Source organism: Triturus cristatus, chromosome 5_1 (genome assembly GCF_964204655.1).
Source record: "Triturus cristatus chromosome 5_1, aTriCri1.1, whole genome shotgun sequence".
NCBI lineage: Eukaryota > Metazoa > Chordata > Amphibia > Caudata > Salamandridae > Triturus > Triturus cristatus.
In genome coordinates, this window is record NC_140587.1 from 614,595,636 (window position 1) to 614,620,024 (window position 24,389).

The 24,389-nt window shown below is 44.7% G+C and overlaps 1 protein-coding gene across 2 annotated transcripts in view; it reads right to left on the reverse strand.

The window, feature by feature from the left end:
• Positions 1-24,389, reverse strand: part of CLVS1 (clavesin 1) — a 425,751-nt gene that overhangs the window by 284,226 nt on the left and 117,136 nt on the right. For both annotated transcript variants that reach the window (XM_085604129.1, XM_085604130.1), the window contains exon 3: positions 7,559-7,733. In XM_085604129.1, coding sequence (XP_085460255.1) covers positions 7,559-7,733 — 175 coding nt within the window. The remainder of the gene's footprint in view (positions 1-7,558; positions 7,734-24,389) is intronic.

Below are 24,389 nucleotides of genomic sequence, written 5' to 3' on the forward strand. Positions count from 1 at the left end.
GTCCGGTAGCTTCATTGGGTATCTTAGTTTATTGCTTCTGATTTGTTGTCTTTCCTCCGTATCCTTGTGTTTGTCCCGCCCCTGGAACACTGCTGCTTTACCATTCTTTTCATAGGATGAGTTGTATCCTTCCACTGTGGACATGGAGGAGCTATTTCTTTATTTGCCCTTTAGAGTTTGCTGGGAGTGCATGGCTTTCATCTCTATTTATCTGTTCACACACTCACCACCACCCCAAATATCCTCCCGCTCATCAGTTGCCCTGTTGTCCTTCCCCGTCCCCTACTACATCATTTTAAAAAAATACTTTCACACTTTTTTCAAATAATTCATTGTCGAAAGACCCAGCAGTTTCACTCTACTACTAGGCGGCTTGCTTCCATTCTCTTCATGGTTCCCTGCCCCTCCACCTCTCACTCACATTATATTTTTTATATTATGTTTGTATTTTATTAATTCAGTAACTGCCCATTGGTAGCACACTGCTACTAGGCTGCTCACATCTTCTGCTTTGCGTGGCATTGCCCATGCTTTAAAAAAATATTTCATTCAAAACTGCCGTCGACCTTCATGGAACTGTAAGTACCAGTTTAACAACTGGACACTGCATCATGATGCAGTCGCATGAATGTGCGTGCATTGGCTGCATCTTGGAAAGGGCTTTCTTTATTTGAAAAGCATTCCAAGGTGTTTGCTCATCTGTGCATGCGTGATTCACCGACAGCCATTTTGGAAATATTATTTTTTCTAATGGCAATGCAACCAAGCATTAGCAAATGCCGTAGTTCAGCATTCTAAAGGTGACACCTACTGGTTTGCCAATGCTTGTTTGTTTCACTTTTCCACTGCATCAGACGTTTCGAAAAATGTCTTAGAAATAAATCATCTCTGTTTACACACACAAGCAAACAAACACATACATACATGCATAAGGGCTCACAATCCAGCTGCTTAAAAGAAAACAAGCAGTAGCAAAGGCAATACATTTGTCTTTAGTTTGGTAACGCATGGAGGCAAAGGCATTCTCAAATGCAATTTGCTTTCATTAGCACATTAAAGCCAGATATAATGGCTCGTTTTTGACATAGTGGTTACAATAGAATGTTTTGTTTTCAGATTTACCATTAAAGTCTTTGAGCATTTATTTATATTGTTACATCCGAGCACCTTTTGTACTTCACGAAATTCCTAAATGATTAAACGAATAAGAGTTGATCCTAATAAAGCCATAAAGGACTTATGTTAGGAAACTGAGAAATCGGCCTTGCCTGTACCTACCCCCTTTTTATGGTGCATCTGTCCACCCTGGGGCCATGGGACAAGGGCAGGTGCAGTCCCCACAACTCGGTCTCACAGAAAGGGGTCAATTACTCTCTCACTCGATTTGAATTGATTTATTTGTTTTAAATAATATTTTTTTTACAAAAAGCCATACACAATACATCTTTTCATAAACCCTTATTTGATATTACTGAAAACTCTCTCACTCCCTCTCTGAAATGTCAATTATTATGACGCTCCTAATCTGCTCTTGGAAGGCAGCGAGAGAGTGCTAAAACACATTCCAGCTAATTTATATAATTCACTTATTTGCTCAGGACTTTTGTTTAGCCTGGGTCAGGCCAAGGAGGTAGAGGATTACAAAAGAAACAATTGATGCATGGCTCAGTGCTGAAACAGAAGCCAACCCTATGTAATAAGGCACATTCATGCCTACTTGAGTATGAGTGTTGACACAGACATGTTTTATAATTTAGGACTAGTTGTGAAGCAAGAAACACATCAGGCTGGCTCATTGAGTTAACACACTATCATCTGCTGTGATCTGCAGGTCACAGCAAGGGCAACTCAGCCTTCCATCTGTCAAAGTCACTAAATTGATCACCATGGAACAACTGTTATTTGCAGTGCTTAGAAATTAAAGTGCTAGATGCATGCAAGCTGCTATTTGGGTGGACCTATTTTTGATGTTGAATACAATTTTTACTTTATTTTGTTTTAGTGAGCAAAACAGTCAATATAAAAATAGAATTACAGATGAGTGTCTGCAGAGTTAAACTTAAGCATTACAGAGTATAACTCATGATTGATAGTGTATCCAAAAAAGCCATGCAAAATTTAAAAAGAGCTGAAGACAGGCACAATTTAGACTTTGGAGTTGCCTGCAATTCGCTCTCAATTCAGGCATTTCTCTATGACCTATGTTATCACAAACGTAGTAACCTCTCAGTGTTTAATGGACAGAATGATTTCATACCTATAAATTGACTTAAGGCGATAGGACAGACAGTGTTGAGGAGACCTCTTGAGAACACACAGGGCTGGCGTCACCGCTGGTTGCGCCCAGTGCGACAATAATTTCTGGCGCCCCCGTAGTCCCTTACCGCCTCCTGAGATTCTCTCACTACCACCAGGCAAAAGTGCCCCTCATTTCTCCAATCATAAGTTATTTCTTAACAAGGCGCACCCCTCCTAAGGTCAGCGCCCCCTCCACAGGGCAGCACCCAGTGCGGCCGCAACGGTCATACTGCACTAAAGCCGGCTCTGAGAACACATACAACAGGACAGAACCTTCCATCAACTCTTTAATTGCCTTCTAATTTACAGGATACCACTGCAGCTTTGGATTTGGGCAGGATTAAAATCAAGGTTTGCATTAGAAGAGATTGCATGTAAATAGGAACATCCTAGACGTGTAAGGTCAACTCATAGTTTGAAGAATTGGCCTGTCTTTGGGAAGGGCAGTAAGCAAAACCCTAGTGCTGAGCATGAAAATGTAATCTAGGTAAACATGGTCAGCAACAACAAAACATTTTTCTAAACATGTATGAATCACAAACGCCACTAAGAGTTGGGAACAGATACAGGAAAGCTGGAAACCATGTAATGTTCATAGGTGATGCACTGATGGTCATAAAGGTGTTGGGGCAAAGGTGGCCTAAATGTGTGCTGTTGATCGTTGACTTCTGTGGACTTTGTACGGAGGGAGTCAAAGGCTCAGATAAAACAAAGGGCAAAGAATGATATTTGGCCACTAAGAGCCTTTTGAGTAATTTACACTGTTGAGTAAGTGTAATACTTATGAAGATTCACAAAATCTGAGTGTAAGTTTTTAATAAAAGAAAACTGTGGTGAGTCCAGCACCGCACATGGCCAACCACTAACACTGTCACACCCTCCCACAGAAATTAATGAAGGTATGGAATCAAAATAAAAACCCACAGGAAATAGTAGGAAATAATGTTAAATTAAATTAAATTATTTAAAATAGTCAAGATATAAATATAATATAATTTAATGTTAAAATCATGTAAACAGTATGCAATATTTATCATTTCATTATGACAATAATGCTTCCTTCAAGCAGGTGTTCAGTTGCAGTTATCTTCTAATTTCTCCAAATGTTTCCCACATTGCATGCGTGCTACTCTGTACAGCACACATGCAACATGGGAAAAGTTTTAGGCCCTCATTACAATGGCGGTCGGACGCTCGTATCCGGATGGAGACTGCCTGACATGTAGTCAGGGGCTCCACCTACCTTATTATGATCCGACCTCCGAGAAGGCGGTCAGAAACATGCCTTTTTCAATTGCAGATTGTGCTGCGTCCTGGGAAAGGGCCGCAGCACAAGCCACAATTGAAAAAGGCATGCTTTTAAACATCCATGCACTGTGTGTCATTTACCATGTGGTGCCTGGCATACTGTGCATGGATGTTTGGGGGTCCACCACGTGTGTCTCCCTGGCCCCTTAGCTAAGGCCCACAAGGGACGGAGGCCTTGGTAGGGGCCCCCAAAGTCCCATTCTGTCTGCCTTTACATGGTGGTCAGACCGCCAAGTAAAGGCAGAGGGAAAAGGGACATCATAATCCCTACATCGGTGCCTCCACAGGCACCGCCCCCATTGTAAGGATTATGCTCTGACCGAAGCTCCGACGGGCTCCTTGAGCCTGTCGGAGACGTTGATCGGTCCCTCCACCCACTGCGCTCTGACCGACCACATCATTATTCGGCAGTCGGGCCTCAGATGTTGTATGGACCGCCACCTATGGCCTGTCAGTGGCGATCCGCCCAACATCATAATCGGGCCCTTAGTTTGCCTAGGCTTAATATATTGTAGTGTAATGATACTGCCAGCAGCAGCACCATTTCTTTGTAGATATGGCTTTGCCCTGTGGTTCCCTCTTCCATAAACAAGCACAGCAACTTTGGTTGTTGTGCTGCATTGCACAACTTTTCAAGAAATCTGCCCCTTTGAGATGAATATGTCAGTAGTAGGTGTTCAAATGCGGTTGAAAAACACCCCAAAATTAGGGTATGTGAAATTTCAAAGTCCTTTGGGGCTTATTTACAAGCCCCTTGCGCCGCCAGTACGTCACTTTTTTCCATATTAAAAGTGACGAACTGGCGGCGCAACAGGCTTGTAAAAAAGGCCCCTTTGTGTTTACGGAGCCAGACTTTGAGCAGCAGTTAATCTTCAATATATGGCTGCCAAGCAGCACCTTTTTACCTGCTAGTTCTGCCTTAAGACAGCCCGGAGTGAGAGCAGGTAAAGCATCGCTAGGACCATCCGTCCACAGGGCTAGTAGCCATGCACCGAAAGGCTCCCTGAAGGCCAGCACTAGGAAATCATCGCCTGCGTGAAACGTGGACCCGCATCAGGCCGGGCATATTTAAACTATGTCTGGCATGAGGTCGGGTGAAGTTCCTAAACATCAGCACCATACGATATGGGGCAGATTTACAAGAAAGTGACGCATCTGTAGAGATACGGCACTCCATGCGCCACCCTGAGAAACGCTTGTGCCACCATGGATGCGCCGTATTTACAATACGGCGCACCATGCGCAAGGATTGACAGCTGTGTCAGAAATTCTGATGCATCTGTTGACCCAAAAGTGGCAGATTCCTGGAGTCATGTCGCAAGCACTCCGCAACTCCAGCAATGCATGGGGAGGTCCATCCTCATTGTGCTGCATCACTCCTTATGCCTGTTCTAAGCAGGCAGAAGGTTTTGACGCAGTGGAGTCCTAGAATCTTGTAGTTTTCACTGCATCACTTCCACGAGGATTTTGGCGTGGGAATGTCGACCCTGCATACATTATACCTGACACAGGTATAATGTGACGCAGGGCTTTACAACGTGACACATCTCGTTGGGTGCGTCACGTTGTAAATGGGCTGCATTTTTAAGCTGCCCCATAGTCACTAAAAGTGATGCAAAGGTGGCGCAAAAATGACACAAGTGCCTTGTAAATCTGTACCTATATTTCTTCTTCCACCAAAAGACCACTGAAGTGTTTCCTAACTTTATGTAAAAACACTGATTAATGGCTTGCAGTAAACTTCATAAAATCACACGACATTAGTTTTCTTTCCGATGGAGACAAGAATTATAGGTGCTTCATCACAAAAATGGATTACTTGTGGCAAACGAAGTCAACACATCTAGAAATCTTAGAGTTGCTCACTCAGAACAATGGTAGGACTCCACTATTGCAGCCACAGCAGGCAGGGACAACTCAAGTCAGAAAGCATCAGCTTAATTATTTTAATTTCAAAGGCAGCTAATTATAATTGTTTCACAGTCTGTCTTAGGAAAAATCGACCTGCTCCATTACTCTTTTCTCTTCAGTGCTGCCCAATCATCACAGCACAATCACAAAATGATGAAGGAGAAGAAAGATTCAACCACAAACGTTGCTCGAATAGACTTTGCCCTCAGTTACTTGTCGATATCACATTTCCCAGCGGCACAGTAGTTCACCCCCCCCCCCCGCCCCCCCACCCACAATGTGTTACCAGAATTGTTGTGTCTGGCAGAAAGATGTTAAAATCGAAATGCGTGGACCACATTTCTTTTTTCGTTTTGTTTATTGTGCATATTCCCATAAAACAATGATTTTTGTGCTTCCCAATGGACTGTACGCGAGTCACGGCATGCCAGGATCCTCACATTCAATCCCAGTTGCTCGCAATTAAGCCTAATTATGTCCAAGGAGTGAGAAGTTTTTTCCGGGACCTTGGTCAAAAAATTCATGAAGGGCCCACTTAGCGGGAGCACCTGTATTTAAGTTAAAGGAAAAATCCACCAGACATAGAGAACACATGGCAGCCCCAGCATTTGCCTTCATGTAGTGGTACAGTCAAGTTAGCAGCGTCATCATAAACATACATAGGCCAGGATTGCTTCACAATCTATGAATAAATAAATGCAGCATTAGAGCGGTGGTCTGAAAAAGAGTGGGCCATGGGCATAATGCCCTCCTCAACCGCCACTTCCTCGTTTTAATGCCCTAGTCGTGTCTGAACAATCACTCTGTGTTGCCATGTTTAATTATGCTCAAAATGGCCACCATCACTTGCTTCCATGCAGTTGACCTTTTAGTACCAAGATAACATTAGCAATGATGCATCATCATCTCCTGGGACCCACACATCACACACTGGCTCGCTCTTTTCTTTACTACTACAATGTGCAGTGTTTCCCTGCACCTCTTCAGCCCAGAGACATTTTCCCTGTTGAACTGGTTGCTGATGTTATCAACTCCCACCTAAGCCAATTTACAATATTTTGTTTTAGAACATATATACAAGCATTCCCACAGAACAATTTTGAATTTTGGCAAAAAGCTGTTCTGCACTTTAGCTGTCAGAAATTACTCATTGCATTTTGAATTTCGTTTCCGCTGTTCAGCATTATTGATGAAAACGGTAGATATCAAAAGTGGAAGGATCCTCGTGATTTCTCCTGGTATCTTAGTGGGTGCTGATGGTACTAGTTGCTGCCCTGTGCATAGGCCTTTGGCATTTAGTACAATGTCTTGGAAATTCATTGATACATTGTTACTATTCTACAACTTCCATATCGCCCACCACTTTTTGTATGGAAGCACCTTCAACAGATGTTCTAAGGGCATAAATCCTGTGCCCCCAAAATTCTCTTCCCAAATAACAGGGAAAGAATGGATCACAACTGAGTATATAGCTAATTATAAACTGTGGTCTACATGTTGTGCTTTCAACCACCAGCGGCTGGCCATGCATAATGTATAGTCCTCACCCACTAACCAGCAGAGTGCAATGTTTAGCTTTAGAGAATGAAACCAAATAACCCGGATCGAGTGCCAGTTCATTGCTACTCAAGCCAGACATGACACTTGGTCCTCTTACACTTTTATCATTTTCTTTCCGGGTATTGACAAAGTCCTACTGGTGACTGGTGATTTGCTGCACCTTTAGTTAAGCAAATAGTCTAGCTTGACATATGTGTACATTGATACAAAGGGTTCTATATACAATCTTGCTTTCTGCTCTATGTTTCCCACATAGGCGCACCCACTCAGTGCATATTTATTTCTGCCGGGCGCTGCATGTGTTTAATATTGACAAACTCTCAAAAGGACTAAACCACAGATGCCCACCAGCCAATGTGCCTTTTTGCAATTTGATCAATACTAGAAAGATGACTGGTAGACAGGCACAGTTAGAGACACACAGTCATTCAACACTACATCTCTTCTGCTGGTCACGAGACATCTCTATGGAATACGGTACCTGTAAGCCCTCAATGGCCAGTCTCAGGATAGACGGGGTCAGCTTGGAGGCTTGCTTGAAGGAAAAATTGCTCCAGTCGATGATTAGCACAAAGCCGTTGATCTGAAGCTCTTGGTCTTCAATGAGAACCTCCAGCGACAGCAGGATGGCCCGTAAGATGTCCACAAAGGAATTCCTAAACATGAAAAAAACATAACAAGTGACGATTATCATTGGCCCACTTAATGAGATCCGGGTGGCTGATAAGGCAATTGATTGTACTTATTTGTGAAAATTATATTGAGGGGGAGGTTCTTCAAAAAGGAATCGCACTAGTGTGCATAAGACTTATACAATTGTACAATTGTTTAAGTGTATAAGACTTACACATGTTTATGCTCTCTAACACAAATCTGTAAACTGTTTGCGGTTTACCAAGGGCTACTTTGCAAGCATATCCAAAAATGAACTTGCAAAAAACCTTAGCTAAATAAATTTAAAAAAACATTCAAGTCCTCCAAGTCTGTTAACACAAAAAGCATCGGACAAAAGACAGAAGTAGTGAGAAAGCCATTTAAATGGATACAATTATGTAGGTGTACTGGGTAGGAAGGAAATTCCTCATTAGCTAAGGTTCTTTTTGGTTGGATTTGAGGAGCTTAGGCATAATGCTTCTCTCATTTCAGTGAGCAGTTTGTTCCATATCTTGATTGTGAAGCTTGAGAAGAAGCAGACCAGGAGGATGTATTTCTTTTGAGAGAAGAGTATAGCTGATCCAATTAATCCCGGCTGGCTCGGCGCGGGCTTGTGGCTTTCTTATGAGCATAAGAAAGCCACAAGCCCGCGCCGAGCCAAATAGAGTAAACTACCTTTTGACATAACTTGACTGCTGCAACTATGAATTTGAAAACAAACCACGTAAACTCCTGGCTAATCTCCTCAGAAGGAGACAGGCCAAAAGCTGCAAAGTTAAGATTAGAAATTGAAATTGCTCTATGTGTTTCAGAGAGATTGCCAAAGCTTATTGACTTAAATAGTGATTTATACAAAAGGTGCCCCACTGACATGACACACTATAAACAATATATATAGAGGTGCAAAACTCCCTAGGATCTTTGCAGTCAACTATGAGAAATTAGAACACCTCATTTCCTAGGCAGAGATTCCAGGAGCAATATCGGAATTATGCCCATGGAAAGCTCCAGGCAATGATGGATTAACAGCTCTCTTTTGCAAATCTTTTGGTGCTCAACTGCTCCAATTGTATCAAAGTATATCATGAAACAATGATGGGGAAGATGGTAACACCCACGTTGGCAGAACCTAAGATTTCCCTGTTCTTAAACTCAGGTATAACTCCCAAAGATTGAGCCAAGCATGGGCCCTTTTCGCTCCACAATATTGATTTTAAAGTACCTACCAAAGTTGTAGCAACTTGACTTCAGTCTACCCTCAAAGAACACATTCACCCTGATCAATCAGTTTTTATCATTGAAAGGCCAGCCTGTGATAATACAAAAAACTCATTTCACCTTGTAAACACTGGCAATCGAGGGGGAATATGGATAGCCCTGGTCTCCTCGGATGCAAGGAAAGTATTTGACACGGTTGAAAGGGGATTAATGGATGATACCTTGTGCAAGATCAGCTTGGGAGAGACCTTCAGATGGTGTGCAATGGCAGAACATCTTCCTCCAAAGGCAAGTGTTTGGGTAAAATGGGAGACTGTGGCTGTGTTTCCAATAGAGCAAGGCACAACACAGGGATGTCTGCTCTACACCCTCCTTTGTGCAATTACTCTGGAACCCCTTATTCAGAAGATCCCGTGTATCCCACAAATCCAGAGGGTTCAACTAGCCCAGGATGAATTTAGACTTACAATGTTTGCAGATGATTCACTAGCCCATCGTACTTGATCAAGAGTCTTAACATTTACTCTCCCACCAGCATTCTAAAAGGTAGAAAGACTAAACAGACAACCTCCAGCTCAAATGTTCAAACTTTATTTGGTAAAATATGAAAGGGAGGCTCGTTCGCCATCAATGCATGTTAAGTATGAAACAGGGGGCATATGCAGCTCAGCTCCTCTTCTTCCTTGACTGGAAAAAAGAGAGATACAGATAAAAGCTTGTGCATGATTGACCACAACTTTATTTTTGCAGTTTTAGATAGCATAAACTCAGCACAAGTTCATTGGAGCCCTTTATTTGAGCACCAGTTATATTACACAAGGTCGGATATGTATGTGTTTGAGGCATGCGGGGATTAAAGTATTTGTCCAGAATCACAGGATGTTGAGCTGATGGCAGGACTCAAACCTGGTTTCACAGGTTCAAAGTCAGAAGCTCTAGCATTAACGCCACATCCTCTCTCTCCTCTTGAATGGGAGGTATCTCCATGAGGTTCCTTGGACACCAAACCCTCACAAGAAAGCTATCTTATATACCTCCCTGATCACAGCATGTACTCCAAGGGCCAGGAACAGAACAGGTGTACCATGAGACCTAACCACCACGTTCACACCATCATGGGGCAATAAGGATTTCTCCCCAGGCCGTGATGAGATAGAAATGACTTCCTTGCCTGGTGGGAAGGGAGATGTAGATCATTAAAGATATGTTTAAAGGAGGTCCAATAAAACCCTTTGAACAAATTAAAGATGAATATGGACTGCATGAAGCAGATCGCTTTTATTTGTTGTTGCAGATTTCCCGAAGATATTGGAGCGCTTTACATGAACACCAGTTACGTTACACAAGGACCCATTCATTTTTTTGGTAGGCACAGGGAGATTAAGTGATTTTCCCAGAATCGCAGGATGTGGAGTCGACCCCGAGACTCGAACCTTAATTTCCCAACTCCAAAGTCGGCAGTCTAGCGGTGAGACCACCTCCTCTCCGTTCAAGTGTCCCACGGGGTACTATAGCCTCTCATGAAAAAGACAGCTGTAAGAAAGCCCATCCTATTTGAAAAAGTACATTCTTCACCACAATAGTGAGAAAAAGACAGTCGCAAAGTTATACCAACTCCTTAACAAGCTAGACCCAGGTGACAGACTTCCCTTTCAAGATGCCTGCGAACGAGGCCTTGCTATTAAAATAGATGAGGGCAGAAGGCAAGATATAATAACCGGGGGGATACATTATCTAGCCATATAAGGACCACACGTCGCTCGAAGGTATGCGGGATCTGGGCTCATTCATTAAGATACTCTCTGGTCCTACCCAAAACCACAGTCCTTTTGGCACTTTATTCTTAGTACAATTAAAGACTTTACAAGCTCCCAGTTAGCTCTGTAGTGGATCTCCCTCGGAAGAGATTTACTCCTGTATGGCAGAAGAGCCACACCTGTATCCCAGCTACCTTAAGCAGCGAAACAATGCATATTGTCGCTATGAGGCACCACAAAGGTCCCAGGTGAGGCGATTTGGACAGGTATGATTTGGTGGCCTCTGGTATGGAAAAAGTCTCAAAGTGCCCACGATAAGAACGGAATTTAGAAGTCAGTGGGAAAAGCTTTAAAGCTACCTCGCGAGAGACTTTAGAGGGCTGCAATGCCCCAGAAGGTTGAGCGTTGTAAGCATCAAAGAAGATTCTAAACTGGACCTCTGTTATGAAAATGAGACATTTGTTGGGGGCTTAAAACAGCCTTAATGTGTTTTTTGCCGGTACTATAATTAATTAGACTGATTGGGATTTGTAGAGCTGAATGAAGCTGATGGGGGTGACCACCTGGGTGGGAAGAGGTTTTGCGTGGGAGGGGTTGAGAGTTGTGGGTATTGTTTTACACCTTCATGTGTGTTTTACTTTTCTTATATACGAAATGTAAACAAAAGTATTTAAACTAAAATGTGGTTCATAAAAGAATGCGTGTGGGTCGCTGCGACCTTAAACACTGAATTGTTGTCCCGATATGTCGAAACCAAAGCCCAAAGCCCCAGCCCAGACTCAAATTCTGCAAAAGTACATTAAGAGCAGCTTATTAAGTCTGGCAGATGAAGAGGCATGAGTCATTGACAATAGTTAGTTACATCCGAGCACAGCAAGGTCAGAACTAATGCATTTCGGTGTGGAAGGCACAAATGTAATCATTGGGATGAATCACCAAAATGTTCTTTCCCGCACAGCTGCAGCACACACAGTCTTATTTATAAATGTGCAATGTGCTCAGCATGTATTTTTTCTGAAATTCTAGCTGCTTCACGCACTTGAAGAAACTATCCCCTTTCTTTCTGTGCAGTATTAAAAAACACACGTGTGATACACATTCTTTGTAGTGATAGAACACTTGGAATTCGCTTTATTTTAAAGGATGGTCTCCAGCCAACTGCTTCTCAAAATGGCCTTCTGTAATCCAGGCACTTCTCCCTAAGCTGCAGAATCCATAGCATCAGAGAAGCCAGGCAACCCCATGCCAGTCTGACCTCGATTTTACACGACATTCCTATTACCTAATTAGGTGTCGCTCACTACAAATGCTTACAAAACACGCCGGAGCATTTTACATCTCTTTTTATAATTCATTTTGTAATTAAATGTGTGCAACACCAATCCCAGCAGAACAATACATGCAAGGCCTCTAATTGGAATTGAAAACGCTGGGGGTCTCTAAAAGGGGCGTGGCCATAGACGCTATCTGATAATGCTTTCCAATGAGAGTGGCATATATTATTAAGGGAATGGATTAAATCTAAATTATGCGTTCCCCACTGTGTTTATGCGGACCGTATTTTGGTTCCTGCCTGTGAGCTTTCTATTGTTGCATCCAAACATATCACAGCCAGACCTATTGCTTTTACCAATGCTAGCTAGCAGTACCAGATAAAAGATTAATAACAGTGAAATATTTAGAATTAAAAATATCAGCTGTGACAATATGAGAGTGAATAAAACATTACTAATGCCAGTGGACACTGGCCATTTGTCTACCCACACCATTCTGAAATCCTCCTTGTGCACATCTCACACTTCATCTCTTTCCCTCTGCAGGTACCTCCTAGCATCTCCTTCACTTCACCATCCCCCTCACACACAGCCAACCCACCCACATGTAACACTGGTTTTTATTTTGCTTTCTTCCCTGTCAATATTCTGACAGCTTTATACGCCCTTCACAAACTTTCCAGTACTATCACAATAACAATTGGAACATGTGACCATTGCTCTGTGCAATCTGAAGAGAGGCCAAGGATGGGATGAGCAGATATATTGAACACCCTTATGATCAAGGGACAGGAAACTCGCACTGCTTTCAGCCGAACACGGCAGAGCTCTGAATTGTGCCAGTTATGAACACCCATAATCTGAACTCTCCAGACACCGAGAAGCGAATGAGTTCACCGTACGCTCTCTACAACAGTCACATGTGGCAAAAAATACAGAAATACAACTCCTGCAAAAAGCAATTACGTTGATGGAATACAAGAAACATGCTCAGTGTAATCAGGGACACTGTAGCTGACGTGAACTATTTTAATGTTTTTTACAGTTATTGTTGAGAAAACGAGCAGTGTTTTTTTTTTTTCTGTGAAGCTAAGGACCTCAAAATAGGGCCTGATAAGACATGTTTATTTATTTTTTCAAACTCACGTGGTTATTGAATAATGACGCTAAGCACGTTTATCATGGCATAGCAATTTTATTCTCCAAAGCAACGTTTAACCACAACAGCTTGACCTAACGTTTCTCTTATGTGTAAGCACATAGCATAAATATGTTCCTCACCTAAACAGGCTACCGCTTACTTCCCTGTCTGAATGCCCCCCTCCTCCCCACCACAACCCATGTGATGGTCCACACAGAGTTAAATACCCACTACCAAAGCCATCTAATCTTTCCCATCTATTCAGTAAGCAGACTTCATGCCATGTCATCCTCCCGGCAAGGTTAGTCAGGCATTTCTGTGCCCATACCACATCGCAACATAACCCAGCAGATGGGGAAAGATGCGGACATTTTTAAAATGAATAAGAGAAGCAGGTGAATGGGTGTACCCTCTGGAAATAAAAAATAAAAAAACAAATAAATTATATATGTATATATATAAATATATATATACATATATATATATTCACTGAAAAAAACATAGGTTTCAGGCACGTTATAGTTAGAAATTAGCATTTAAAAAACCTTAGAAATTCACTGAAAAAACCATAGGTTTTAGGGAAATTTATAGTTAGTTGGACATTTCACTCGTACAAAACTATAGAAATTCCCCCGTTATAGTTAGTTCAGCTAACTATAACTCGCACCCCCTCAATGCACTGCTGATGACGTCACATATTACATCACTCATGACTTGGTCAGTGACACCACTGATGACATCACTGATGACATCTCAAATGACATCACTGATGACATCACTGATGACATCATCCAGTGACTGTGTGTTTCTGTAAAGTTTAAATATGTTTAATATATATAGGGAAAGGCGTATTGAAGAATGAGTGGGTGTATAAGTGTCTGAATGGATGATTTAGTAGGTGTGTGACTGACTCTATAAGTGAGTGATTAAACTTATCTTACTGAATGCATGGGTTAGTGAGTAAACTGTGTGAATGTCTGTATCCGTCTGTCTGTTGGTGTGTAAGCGGCTGCATGGGTTTGCGAATAGCTATATGAGTGTCTATATGGGTTATTGTTGGTTGTCTGAGTATCTGTATGGGTGCCTGAGTGTTTGTGTGGGTGGGGTGTGTGTGACTCTGTAAATAGATGTGTGAGTGGGTGATTCACTGGGTGCATGGTTTCAAGAGTGCATCTGTGATGCACTGTATGGGTGTGTTAGAGAGTGAATGTATATCTCAGTTGTATATGTGTTAGTAGCTACATATGTGAAAGGCAGTATATATGTGTGTTGGAGTATATAAATGGCTATAAGTGAGAGTGTGTGATTGTGAGAGTGGCTGTATAGATGAGTCTGTGCTTGTATCAGTGATTGTATACGAGCGTAAGTATGTGCTAGTATTTGTATAAATAAGTGAGCTGGTGTGTGTATAACTGTATAGGTGAGTAAATGGCAGTGTGATTAATTATTTGCATGACTGACTAGGTGTGTGAGTACCTCTATGGATGAGTGGTGGTGTGTGAGTTTCTATATAGGTGTATGAGTGCATATGGTAGTCCTGTACTGAGTGACCATAAGTATGAGTGACTGTACGGGTGAGTGAGTGGATGTGTGTGTAAACCTAAGAATCAGTGGGTGGGTATGTAGTTATTGGTGTTGGAGTGTTTATGGTTTTGAGAATGGCAGTCTGTAATTTAGAGTGGGTGTATCAAAGATTATATTAGGGTGTGAGAAGATGCATCAATTTATCACATGGATGATGTCATCAGTGATGTCATTTGAGATGTCATCAGTGATGTCACTGACCATGTCATGAGTGATGTAATATGTGACGTCATCAGCAGTGCATTGCGGGGACGCGAGTTATAGTTAGCTGAACTAACTATAACGGGGGAATTTCTATGGTTTTGTACGAGTGAAATGTCCAACTAACTATAACTTTCCCTAAAACCTATGGCTTTTTCAGTGAATTTCTAAGGTTTTTTAAATGCTAATTTCTAGCTATAACGTGCCTGAAACCTATGGTTTTTTCAGTGAATTTCAAAGGTTTTTTAAATGCTAATTTATAACTATAACGTGCCTGAAACCTATGTTTTTTTCAGTGAATTTCAAAGGTTTTTTAAATGCTAGTTTCTAACTATGCCTACAGAGGTAGGACATGTGAAGAAAGAAGAAAAAACGCACAGAAAGAAGCAAAAGAAATGCAGAAAGAGGCAACAGAAGTCCACAAAGACGAAGAACATTGCAGGAAGAAGCAAGACGTGCAAAAAGAACCAACAGAGGAGCAGAAAGAGGCCTTGTTGCAAAATCATCCTGTGCCCCCAACTTTTTCAGACGGGTACTGGTGGTAACTGACTCTGACTAACCAGGCCTAGAGCCAGTGCTATGCTAAAAGACACTTAGAATACAGTGAAAACACCTACTTACACTAGGGAACACTATGCGTTGGGGTACTCCTGTGATTTGCATGACCTCCTCTGTAAGGCCCTAGTACATAACAGGGCAGGGGGATTAAAACTACCTCTTAAAATGAGCCACGGGCCGTGTTTGCACAGTGGTAAAGGGAGAGGGGGCCTGAGGTGACATTTGTGCAAACACGCCCTGTGGCACGTCTTAAGTTGGTGGATAAAGTCCCGTTGAATACTGAGGGTCCCTGGGGTCCAACTAGCCCACCAGGTACCTCCAGTAAATGCCACAGAGCTGCCTTGCAGAGAGGTGTAAAAAGGGGCATGGCCTGGACCCCCTCTCTGCAACGCAGCGCAGTGGTGCTTACTGGAAGCACCTGGTGGGCTAGTTGGCCCCCAGGGGCTCTCAGGATTGAAGGGGAATTAATTCCCCAACTGAAAACATGCCTCAGGGCGTGTTTGCACATGTCACCTCAGGCCCGCCCCCTCCCTTCACCACTGTGTAAACACGCCCCATGGCACGTTTTAAGTTGGGGGATTAAGTCCCCTCGATTCCTGAGGGTCCCTGGGGTCCAACTAGCCCACCAGGAACCTCCAGTACGCGCCACAGAGCTGTGTTGCAGAGAGGTGTAAAAAGGGGCTTTGCCTGGACCACCTCTCTACAATGCAGGTCTGTGGCGCTTACTGGAGGTACCTGGTGGGCTAGTTGGTCCCCAGGGGCCCTCAGGATTGAAGGGAAATTAATTCTTCAACTTAAAACGCACCACAGGGCGTGTTTGCACACATGTCACCTCAGGCCCCGCCCCCTCCCTTCACCACTGTGGAAACGCGCCCCGTGGCACGTTTTAAGTTGGGGGATAATGTCTCCTTGAATCCTGAGGGTCCCTGAGGTCCAACTAGCCCACCAGGTACCTCCAGTAAGCACCACAGAGCTGCGTTGCTGAGAGGTGTAAAAAGGGGCATGGCCTCTCTGCAACGCAGCCCTGTGGCGCTTACTGGAGGTACCTGGTGGGCTAGTTGGCCCCCAGGGACTCCCAGTATTGAAGGCAAATTAATTCCCCAACTTAAAACGCGCCACAGGGTGCGTTTGCAGAGTGTTGGTGGGAGGGGGCGGGGCCTCCGCGATGCCGGTCTTTTTTTTTTTGTGTGGCCCCCCTTCCTTTTCTATTTTATGGGCCCTTGGGACCCCATCCCTCAGGGCCTGACCCCTATTTTTTTATTTCTTTTAAAAAATTGGAAGGGGGCCGCACGGCCCCGCTCCCGAGGACATATTCGGCCCGGGGTACCCTATCCCCCATGGCATGTCCAGTGTTTTTTTTTTACATTTATTTGGAGGGGTGCTGCGTGGCCCCATCCTCAGGTGATTTATGGCCCCGGGGACCCCATCCCCCAGGGCCGGCCTTTGCGTGATTTTTTCTTTTTTAAATAATTTTATTATGGGGGAGGGGGGCCGTGTAGCCCCCCTCCCGGGCCACTTCTGGCCCCAGGGACCCCATCCCCCGGGGCTTGGCCACCTCATTGGGGACCATGGGGGGAACCCCAATGCCCCCCGTCCCTGCCGGCTCCCTGCCTCCTGTGGGAACCGGCATTGCTTTTCCACACGGGGAGCTGCTGACATGCAGCTCCCCGTGTGGAAAAGCAATCTGGTTTGGATTTTAGAAAAGAGAGCAGGTTTCCTGCTCTCTCTTCCAAAATCCAAACCAGTGTTTGCTATGACAGGGCGGGAGCCGCACCGGCTCCCGCCCTGCCAAAGCAAACTGCAGTGTCCCGGGGGTGGGCACTCCGGGACACTGCAGGACCCGGCCCTGGGGGTGGCGGTTCCCAGGTGCATCACAGGCTCCAGGAGGGGGGACGTGCGGCCCCCCTCCTAAACAATACACAGCCCCGGGGAGGTGGTGGTCCCCGGGGCTCGGGGGGCTCGATCCCCCCCACACAGGTATTATTTTTTTTTTTTAAAGAAGCCCAGAGGGGTGGCGGTCCCAGGGGCTGCGGTGGGGCAGTGTACCCCCCGCAAATAATTAATGAACGCCCTGGGGGTGGCGGTCTCCTGGGCTTGGGGGGCCTTTGAGGCCCTCATACATTAAAAAAAGAAGCCCCGGGGTGGAGGTCCCCGGGGCTGCGGGGGACCCAGGGGGGTGACGGTCCCCGCGGCTGCAGGGGTCCCCCGCAATTTTTGTTTAGCATGCTCCCAGGACTTGGCCTACCCAGGGGCTAGATAATAACGCAGCGTGGGAGCCCATGCTTCGTTTTTTTTATTTTTGCGGCCGGATCCGCGGATCCTCTGCGCATCTCGCCAATTAAAAAAAAAAAAATGCTTTCCTTGGCTCTGGGGGTCCTTGTGGGATCCCCTAAGCAGAACTAGGGGGTCAGGGTGTTTCTACACTGCCCCCTTTTCTGGTTTTACGCGTTTGTTTCCCTGGTTCCTTTTGCCTCGGTTCTACAGAGGCACAATATGGCTGCCAACACTTCCTGGTTTGGAGTGTTGACAGCCACTTAGAATACAGCTCGTGGTCGGGAGGGTGCGCAGATCCTCTGTGCCTCTAAATATCGAAACTTTTATTTTTGTTTTTCTCAGCAACTACTGAAACGGATTTACACCATTTAATAAAAAGGTCTCTTTCTGAACCAAGGGCTACCTTTTTGCCAAATTTGGTGTAATTCCGTTCAGCAGTTCGGGCTGTAGTCGTGTCTAAAGTTTCCTATGTGAAATAACATGGAGAAAACACATTTGGGACCCCTCTTTTTTCTCGGCCCCCGCTTGCCGAATCACCCAAAAACTTTCAAGATAGGAGCTGACCGCAACGGACCATAAGTTTAGAAAATTTCATGACGATTCGTCAACCGGCACCAAAGTTATTGCGAAAACAAAAAATGAGTTTCCTATGGAAACTAGGTCCTAACTATAACTACCTACTGGCGTCCGCCAGTAGGTTATATCTATGTATATATGTATAATATGTATATATATATATATATATCGCGCTCAGATTCCGTCTTTTTCACTTCACTCGTGGCCGGGTGCTCTTTAATGTGGTGACGGACACACCACGCAACAATTTCATTTAGCTCAGGGTAAATAAAGTACCAGAACTCACAGGAACGTTGTATCCCAGATTTTATTGGGATTCTTGAACACGACCAGACGCGTTTCGGCTGCCGCCTTTTTCAATAGCGCTGACATGAAGCGAACTTTAAATATCATGCAATACCAAACATAAACAAAGGACACTGGACTTACTTCAGTCCCAAGGTGTCGGCCATTTGTAAACATGTAATTGCTTTGTTAAAACAACAACATAAAACATCAGCTTTATAACACATTTATCTGTCCCTGAATGGGAACGTCCTTGTTATATTTAGCCTTGTTCTATATTCCTATATGTTATTCAGCCCTGGATGGGCTTTGTTATTCTCCTCATTATCTACTTCTACCCTGTATGGGTCTATAACTCCAAACCAAGATTATTAAAACAAATGAGCAGTGTTTACATCATATATTGTGATTGCATTGGGATAAGATAAGATTCACACAGTTAGATGTATCCTTATTCTCTCTCAGCCTCTATAGGTGCACCGCCCTCTCTTCCCCGCTATTTAAACCTCCTGGTATTTTAGTTTGGTTGTCCATAATATATCTCAACTCCAATCTGCGCAGTTGTAACTGTCTGTCCCCACCTCTCGCATTGGTATATATATATACAAAAATACAGTTGCCTGGAATTTGGAAGCCCAACACAGGTGAGTAATGAATGACCACCTTTTTAATGGAAAAACGGCTTGGGAACTAATCAGAAGTGCCTCGCAAAGAGTAAATCCTGTGATCTTGCCTGGCGCATTTCATGTTGTTAGAGCATTTCCTCAGGGGCTCGCAGGTGAACAAGAGTCTCTGGTCACGGCAGTAAAATAGGCACCATGTCATAACTTAGTCCCCACCCAGGTGGGCGTGGCCACTGCTGTGGCCTGCTGGATCCTGTAGTGCCAAATGTCGCTACTCAAGTGAGCCGCTGTGACCAGGCTCAAAGTACCATCATAATTAATGCCCAAGTGGGTGGCGATGACTAACTTGTGCCACTTCTCATGCTTGAAGTGTTGATCCATTGCGGCACACCTGCCCTTTTGTTACAGCGTCGGTTGACGTCACAACAGGACTGTGGAACACAGCGGGGCTTCACTCAGGCTGCGCTGCAACATATCCAAAAACACAGTTGCCTGGAATGAGGAAGCCCAACACAGGTGAGTAATGAATGACCACCTTTTTAATGGAAAAACGGCTTGGGAACACAGCAGAAGTGCCTCACAGAGAGTAAATCGTGTGATCTTGCCCGGCGCGTTTCATGTTGTTAGAGCATTTCCTTAAGGGCTCGCAGGTGAACAAGAGTTTCTGGTCACGGCAGTAAAATAGGCACCATGTCGTAACTTAGTCCCCGCCCAGGTGGGCGTGGCCACTGCTGTGGCCTGCTGGATCCTGTAGTGCCAAATGTCGCTACTCAAGTGAGCTGCTGTGACCAGGTTCAAAGTACCATCATAATTAATGCCCAAGTGGGTGGCGATGACTACCAGCCCGATGCACCCCCCGCCATCCTTATCTGGCCGGCAGTAATAGCTCGCACAATGGCGGTGAACCCACCACCGGCAGCCTGCCTGTGGCGGGTTCGCCACCATCATAATCACCCCCTTAGACTGCAGTCTGATGGTATCCTGCCCTTGAGTATACTGGTAACCACCAGCGACAGTGAGCTTGTGTGCAGGATAAGTGCAAGATAAGTGGGGGTAGCTAGTTGTGATAGCTTACCCAGTGGTATCTTTATTTATCAGGTGCGATTAATAGCACCTCAATTCGTAATCAGGGGATTGAGAACTAGGTATAAAATTCACAGTCTTCCTTCAGAACTGGCCACTTCATCCAAGTAGGATTATACCAGTTACGCATTGTACACCTCTAGTACATCCTCCTGATTTTGTTTTCTGATTCCCTGGACTGCGATAATCTGTCACACAGGGAGGGTGCGGCAGAGCTCTCAAGTTTCCCAGCTCCATGTGCAGTGGCGTAGCTAGAGCATATGGCGCCCGGGGCTATCCCTCAGATTGCCGCCCCCCCCCCCCCCGGGGGGGGGAGGGCATGCACTTCAAAGAGGTCCGAGAGACACGTTGTATCGCCGCTAATAGTTACGTTGATCACGCAACTTACATGCACATACATGACACGGTCCAAGGCTAGACAGTTGAATACAGCGGTGACTGGCAGTACGAAAGAGAACACACAGACTGCATGATCTATCTGGGGGCTCAGAAAAACCGCATGTGACATCCATCAGAGAGCTGCGTGAACAATTACCTGGTAATCCCCTCAACACAATGCAAACATGCACATACATGACACTGTTCATGTAACCTTCATCTACAGATGACATTAAATGACCATACATCTCTTCTTAGTCTTAGAAGGACCAGTAAAACTCACTCTTTTCCAAATCTCTTTCTAAATATTATCACTTTCCATGTAATGTTCCTTTGATGGGAAGAGGAGGTTTCTGAGGTGGGAGTATCAGGCAAGTGATACTACTCAGGCTCCATCTGTTCGAGCCTTCATGGAGAATCCCTCTTCATTACTACATCCACCTGACCCCGGACTCTGCAACGCACTCCCTTACAGGCTCCCTCTGTGCGAGCCTTCAGGGAGAATCCCTCTTCATTACTACCTCCACCTGACCCCGGACTCTGCAACGCACTCCCTTACAGGCTCCCTCTGTGCGAGCCTTCAGGGAGAATCCCTCTTCATTACTACCTCCACCCGACTCCGGACTCTGCAACGCACTCCCTTACAGGCTCCCTCTGTGCGAGCCTTCAGGGAGAATCCCTCTTCATTACTACCTCCACCTGACCCCGGACTCGGCAACGCTCTCCCTTACAGGCTTGATTATCCACTACTCCTCTCTCCAGTGCACCTTATCTCACAGCTGACCTTGGGCCCCAGCCCCATATCAGGCACCATCGGGCTCCACTTTGCTTTTTCCCGGTAAAAACATTAGTAAAATTACCTTCAAACTTAAAACATTGAATATAGCAGTAAATATAATTAGCATGCACTTTAAAGTATGTTCCACAGTAGCCCTTATGACCCGACTGCTAATTAAATAAACAAAAACAGAAAGGCCATGACAGGGCCGGCTTTAGCGCTGATGCTAAAGTCTTTTTTAGCGCCACACTAATAACCTCTTTCTCCGTAAATACCTTTACTACCACCTTCCAACAGTGCCCCTCATCCCTCCATGGCCCCCCGACCATGTGTAAGTAGCTCATTCATCCCAGGAATTGACTTTGCACTCTAGAACTGATAGTCCTAATTACCTAATGAGTAAACAAGACCATACATCCCACAATGCAAAGAAAGTGAGGACTGGTTCAAGCTACTCAGCACCTAACTGGGAAGCGTGAGATTTCTGACCATTAGTATTCCAGGGCGAACGATAAATCTTTATTTTAAATAAAGATACAGGCAAATATCTCACAGTTACAGGGACTCACAACACATGCAAAGAAGTAACCACTACCAACAGGCGCCCCAGCTAAGTCTCTGACTGAGGAAATGAAAGTTCGTAAAGCTTCACGTGTGCACTAATTACATTGTCCCTAAGAAAACGTACAGGGCTCACATGACACCAAACTAGACAAATCACGAGAACACAGAACACACCCTTTATTCTAAATGAATAACCACTATATAACAGTGTACTTTTTTCCTATTTTTTCCTTCTTTTTTTTGCGATGCTAATTTATAAACGTATCTTGTCGACCGTTTCTTGAATTAAGACCCAGGGTAATAGCCCTATAAAACTGTAACTTAAATGTGTTCATACTTCCTGATTTCAGCTACTTTTTGAACAATAAGGCTCTATTTGTGAATTTTACAAGCACAGGATTCTTTTTGACGAGCATTAGGACACACCATTATTTAGACAGGCTTCCTTTTCAGGAGGTTTGCTGGATACACTTCTTAGGCTCACCCCTTTAGAGCCGCTCACACCACCTTTCTCATCCTAACTTAAAACACTGATTCTAAAACAAAGACACACAAGTCACATGATAACAGTAGTTTCCAATAATGGTAATGTTATTATGTGTGCTAGATTGAGAGGACATGCTTAGCACAAAAATATATCCAATGAATCGAGTTCAAAGTCTGCATGCCAATGACAGCAGCATCGGTCATTTTTTTTCTTCTGTAAAGCTCTTGATGTATACAGTATGCTGTGGTTTTGACATGGGCATTAAAAATAACCATCTTGGCAGGTGGAAATATAATAACCGCTTTTAAATCCTGCTGAATGCCTCCCAGTGGTATCTTCGAAGTGACTGTGCCCAGTTTCTACCTAATTTTAGTTTTAATGAGGTGTCTGCTGCTTGGTTTATTAATCTGATTGGCAGGTGTGTTCAGGGAGAGGAGCAGGAGCCGGCAGCCTCCTGACCGCGTCTCATAGTGGCTTCCATGAGGAACACGTGATTGGCTGTAGAAGACATCTTTGGGTAAGGGTTGTTTAATAATGCCAGCTAATTTGCTGCACTCTGCCATTTTTGCTCAATCATGGATTGGATGGATGTGTTTCACTAGGGGGTCATATTTGTGCACTAGTTCTGCCTCCAGGGTCATCAGACTCTCTTAACACAGAGCACATGAATTACAACAATGGGCAGTGGCCAGGCGGGTGTGAGGGTGCAATGTTCATGATGTTGATATATTATTTATACAAATCCTCAATTGCAAACCACATGCATAATGTAATGTAAGCTTTTCATTAAACTGTAGCCACCTGTCCACGTCCCTCTGATCGCCTGTCTCGTGTCTTCACACCTGAGGGAAGCGGCGCTACTCCAGGGAACACTACCCGGCGATGAGCCCTGATGAGGTAGGTGGCAGTGGAAGGTGGATGTGTGCTGCTCTCACAGCACAGCAGGATCTAGTCAGAGGGAAGCAGTGCTGGTTCAGGGATCACTACCTGGGGATGAGCCCTGATGAGGCAGGGGGCAGTGGAAGGAGGATGTGTGCTGCTCTCACAGCACAGCAGGATCTAGTCAGAGGGAAGCAGAGCTGGTTCAGGGATCCCAAGACAGGTATAAGCCCTGATGAGGCAGGGGGCAGTGGAAGGTGGATGTGTGCTGCTCTCACAGCACAGCAGGATCTAGTCAGAGGGAAGCAGAGCTGGTTCAGGGATCACTACCTGGGGATGATCCCTGATGAGGTAGGGAGGAGTGGAAGGAGGGTGTGTGCTGCTCTCACAGCACAGCAGGATCTAGTCAGAGGGAAGCAGTGCTGGTCCAGGGAACACTAACTGGGGATGAGCCCTGATGAGGCAGGGGGCAGTGGAAGGTGGATGTGTGCTGCTCTCACAGCACAGCAGGATCTAGTCAGAGGGAAGCAGTGCTGGTTCAGGGATCACAAGACAGGTATAAGCCCTGATGAGGCAGGGGGCAGTGGAAGGTGGATGTGGGCTGCTCTCACAACACTGCAGGGTCAGGCCAAAAGGAAGCAGCTTTAAACAAAATGCGGGTGAAAACTTCAAGAGTTTTAGTTTTTCAAGACAAATACTGCAAAACTTACATTTAGCATAATAATTTCCCCAGAATAAAAGTTTTTACACAATAGTCCCCCCATGAAAGACATTTAAGTTTGAAAACTTGAGCGATGTAGCTTTCAAAAATCCACTACGTTTTGGCCACTGTTTGGGTCATAGCTTAGAAAGCTAGGCACATATTTATTATAGGTTTTGCATCACCCTGCACCAAGCAAGGCAACGCAGAGCGGCGCAAAACCTACAATGAGATTTGTCAAGCCACACAAGGCCACCCTGTGTGGCTTGGTAAATCTAGTGTAATGCAAGGCAGAGCA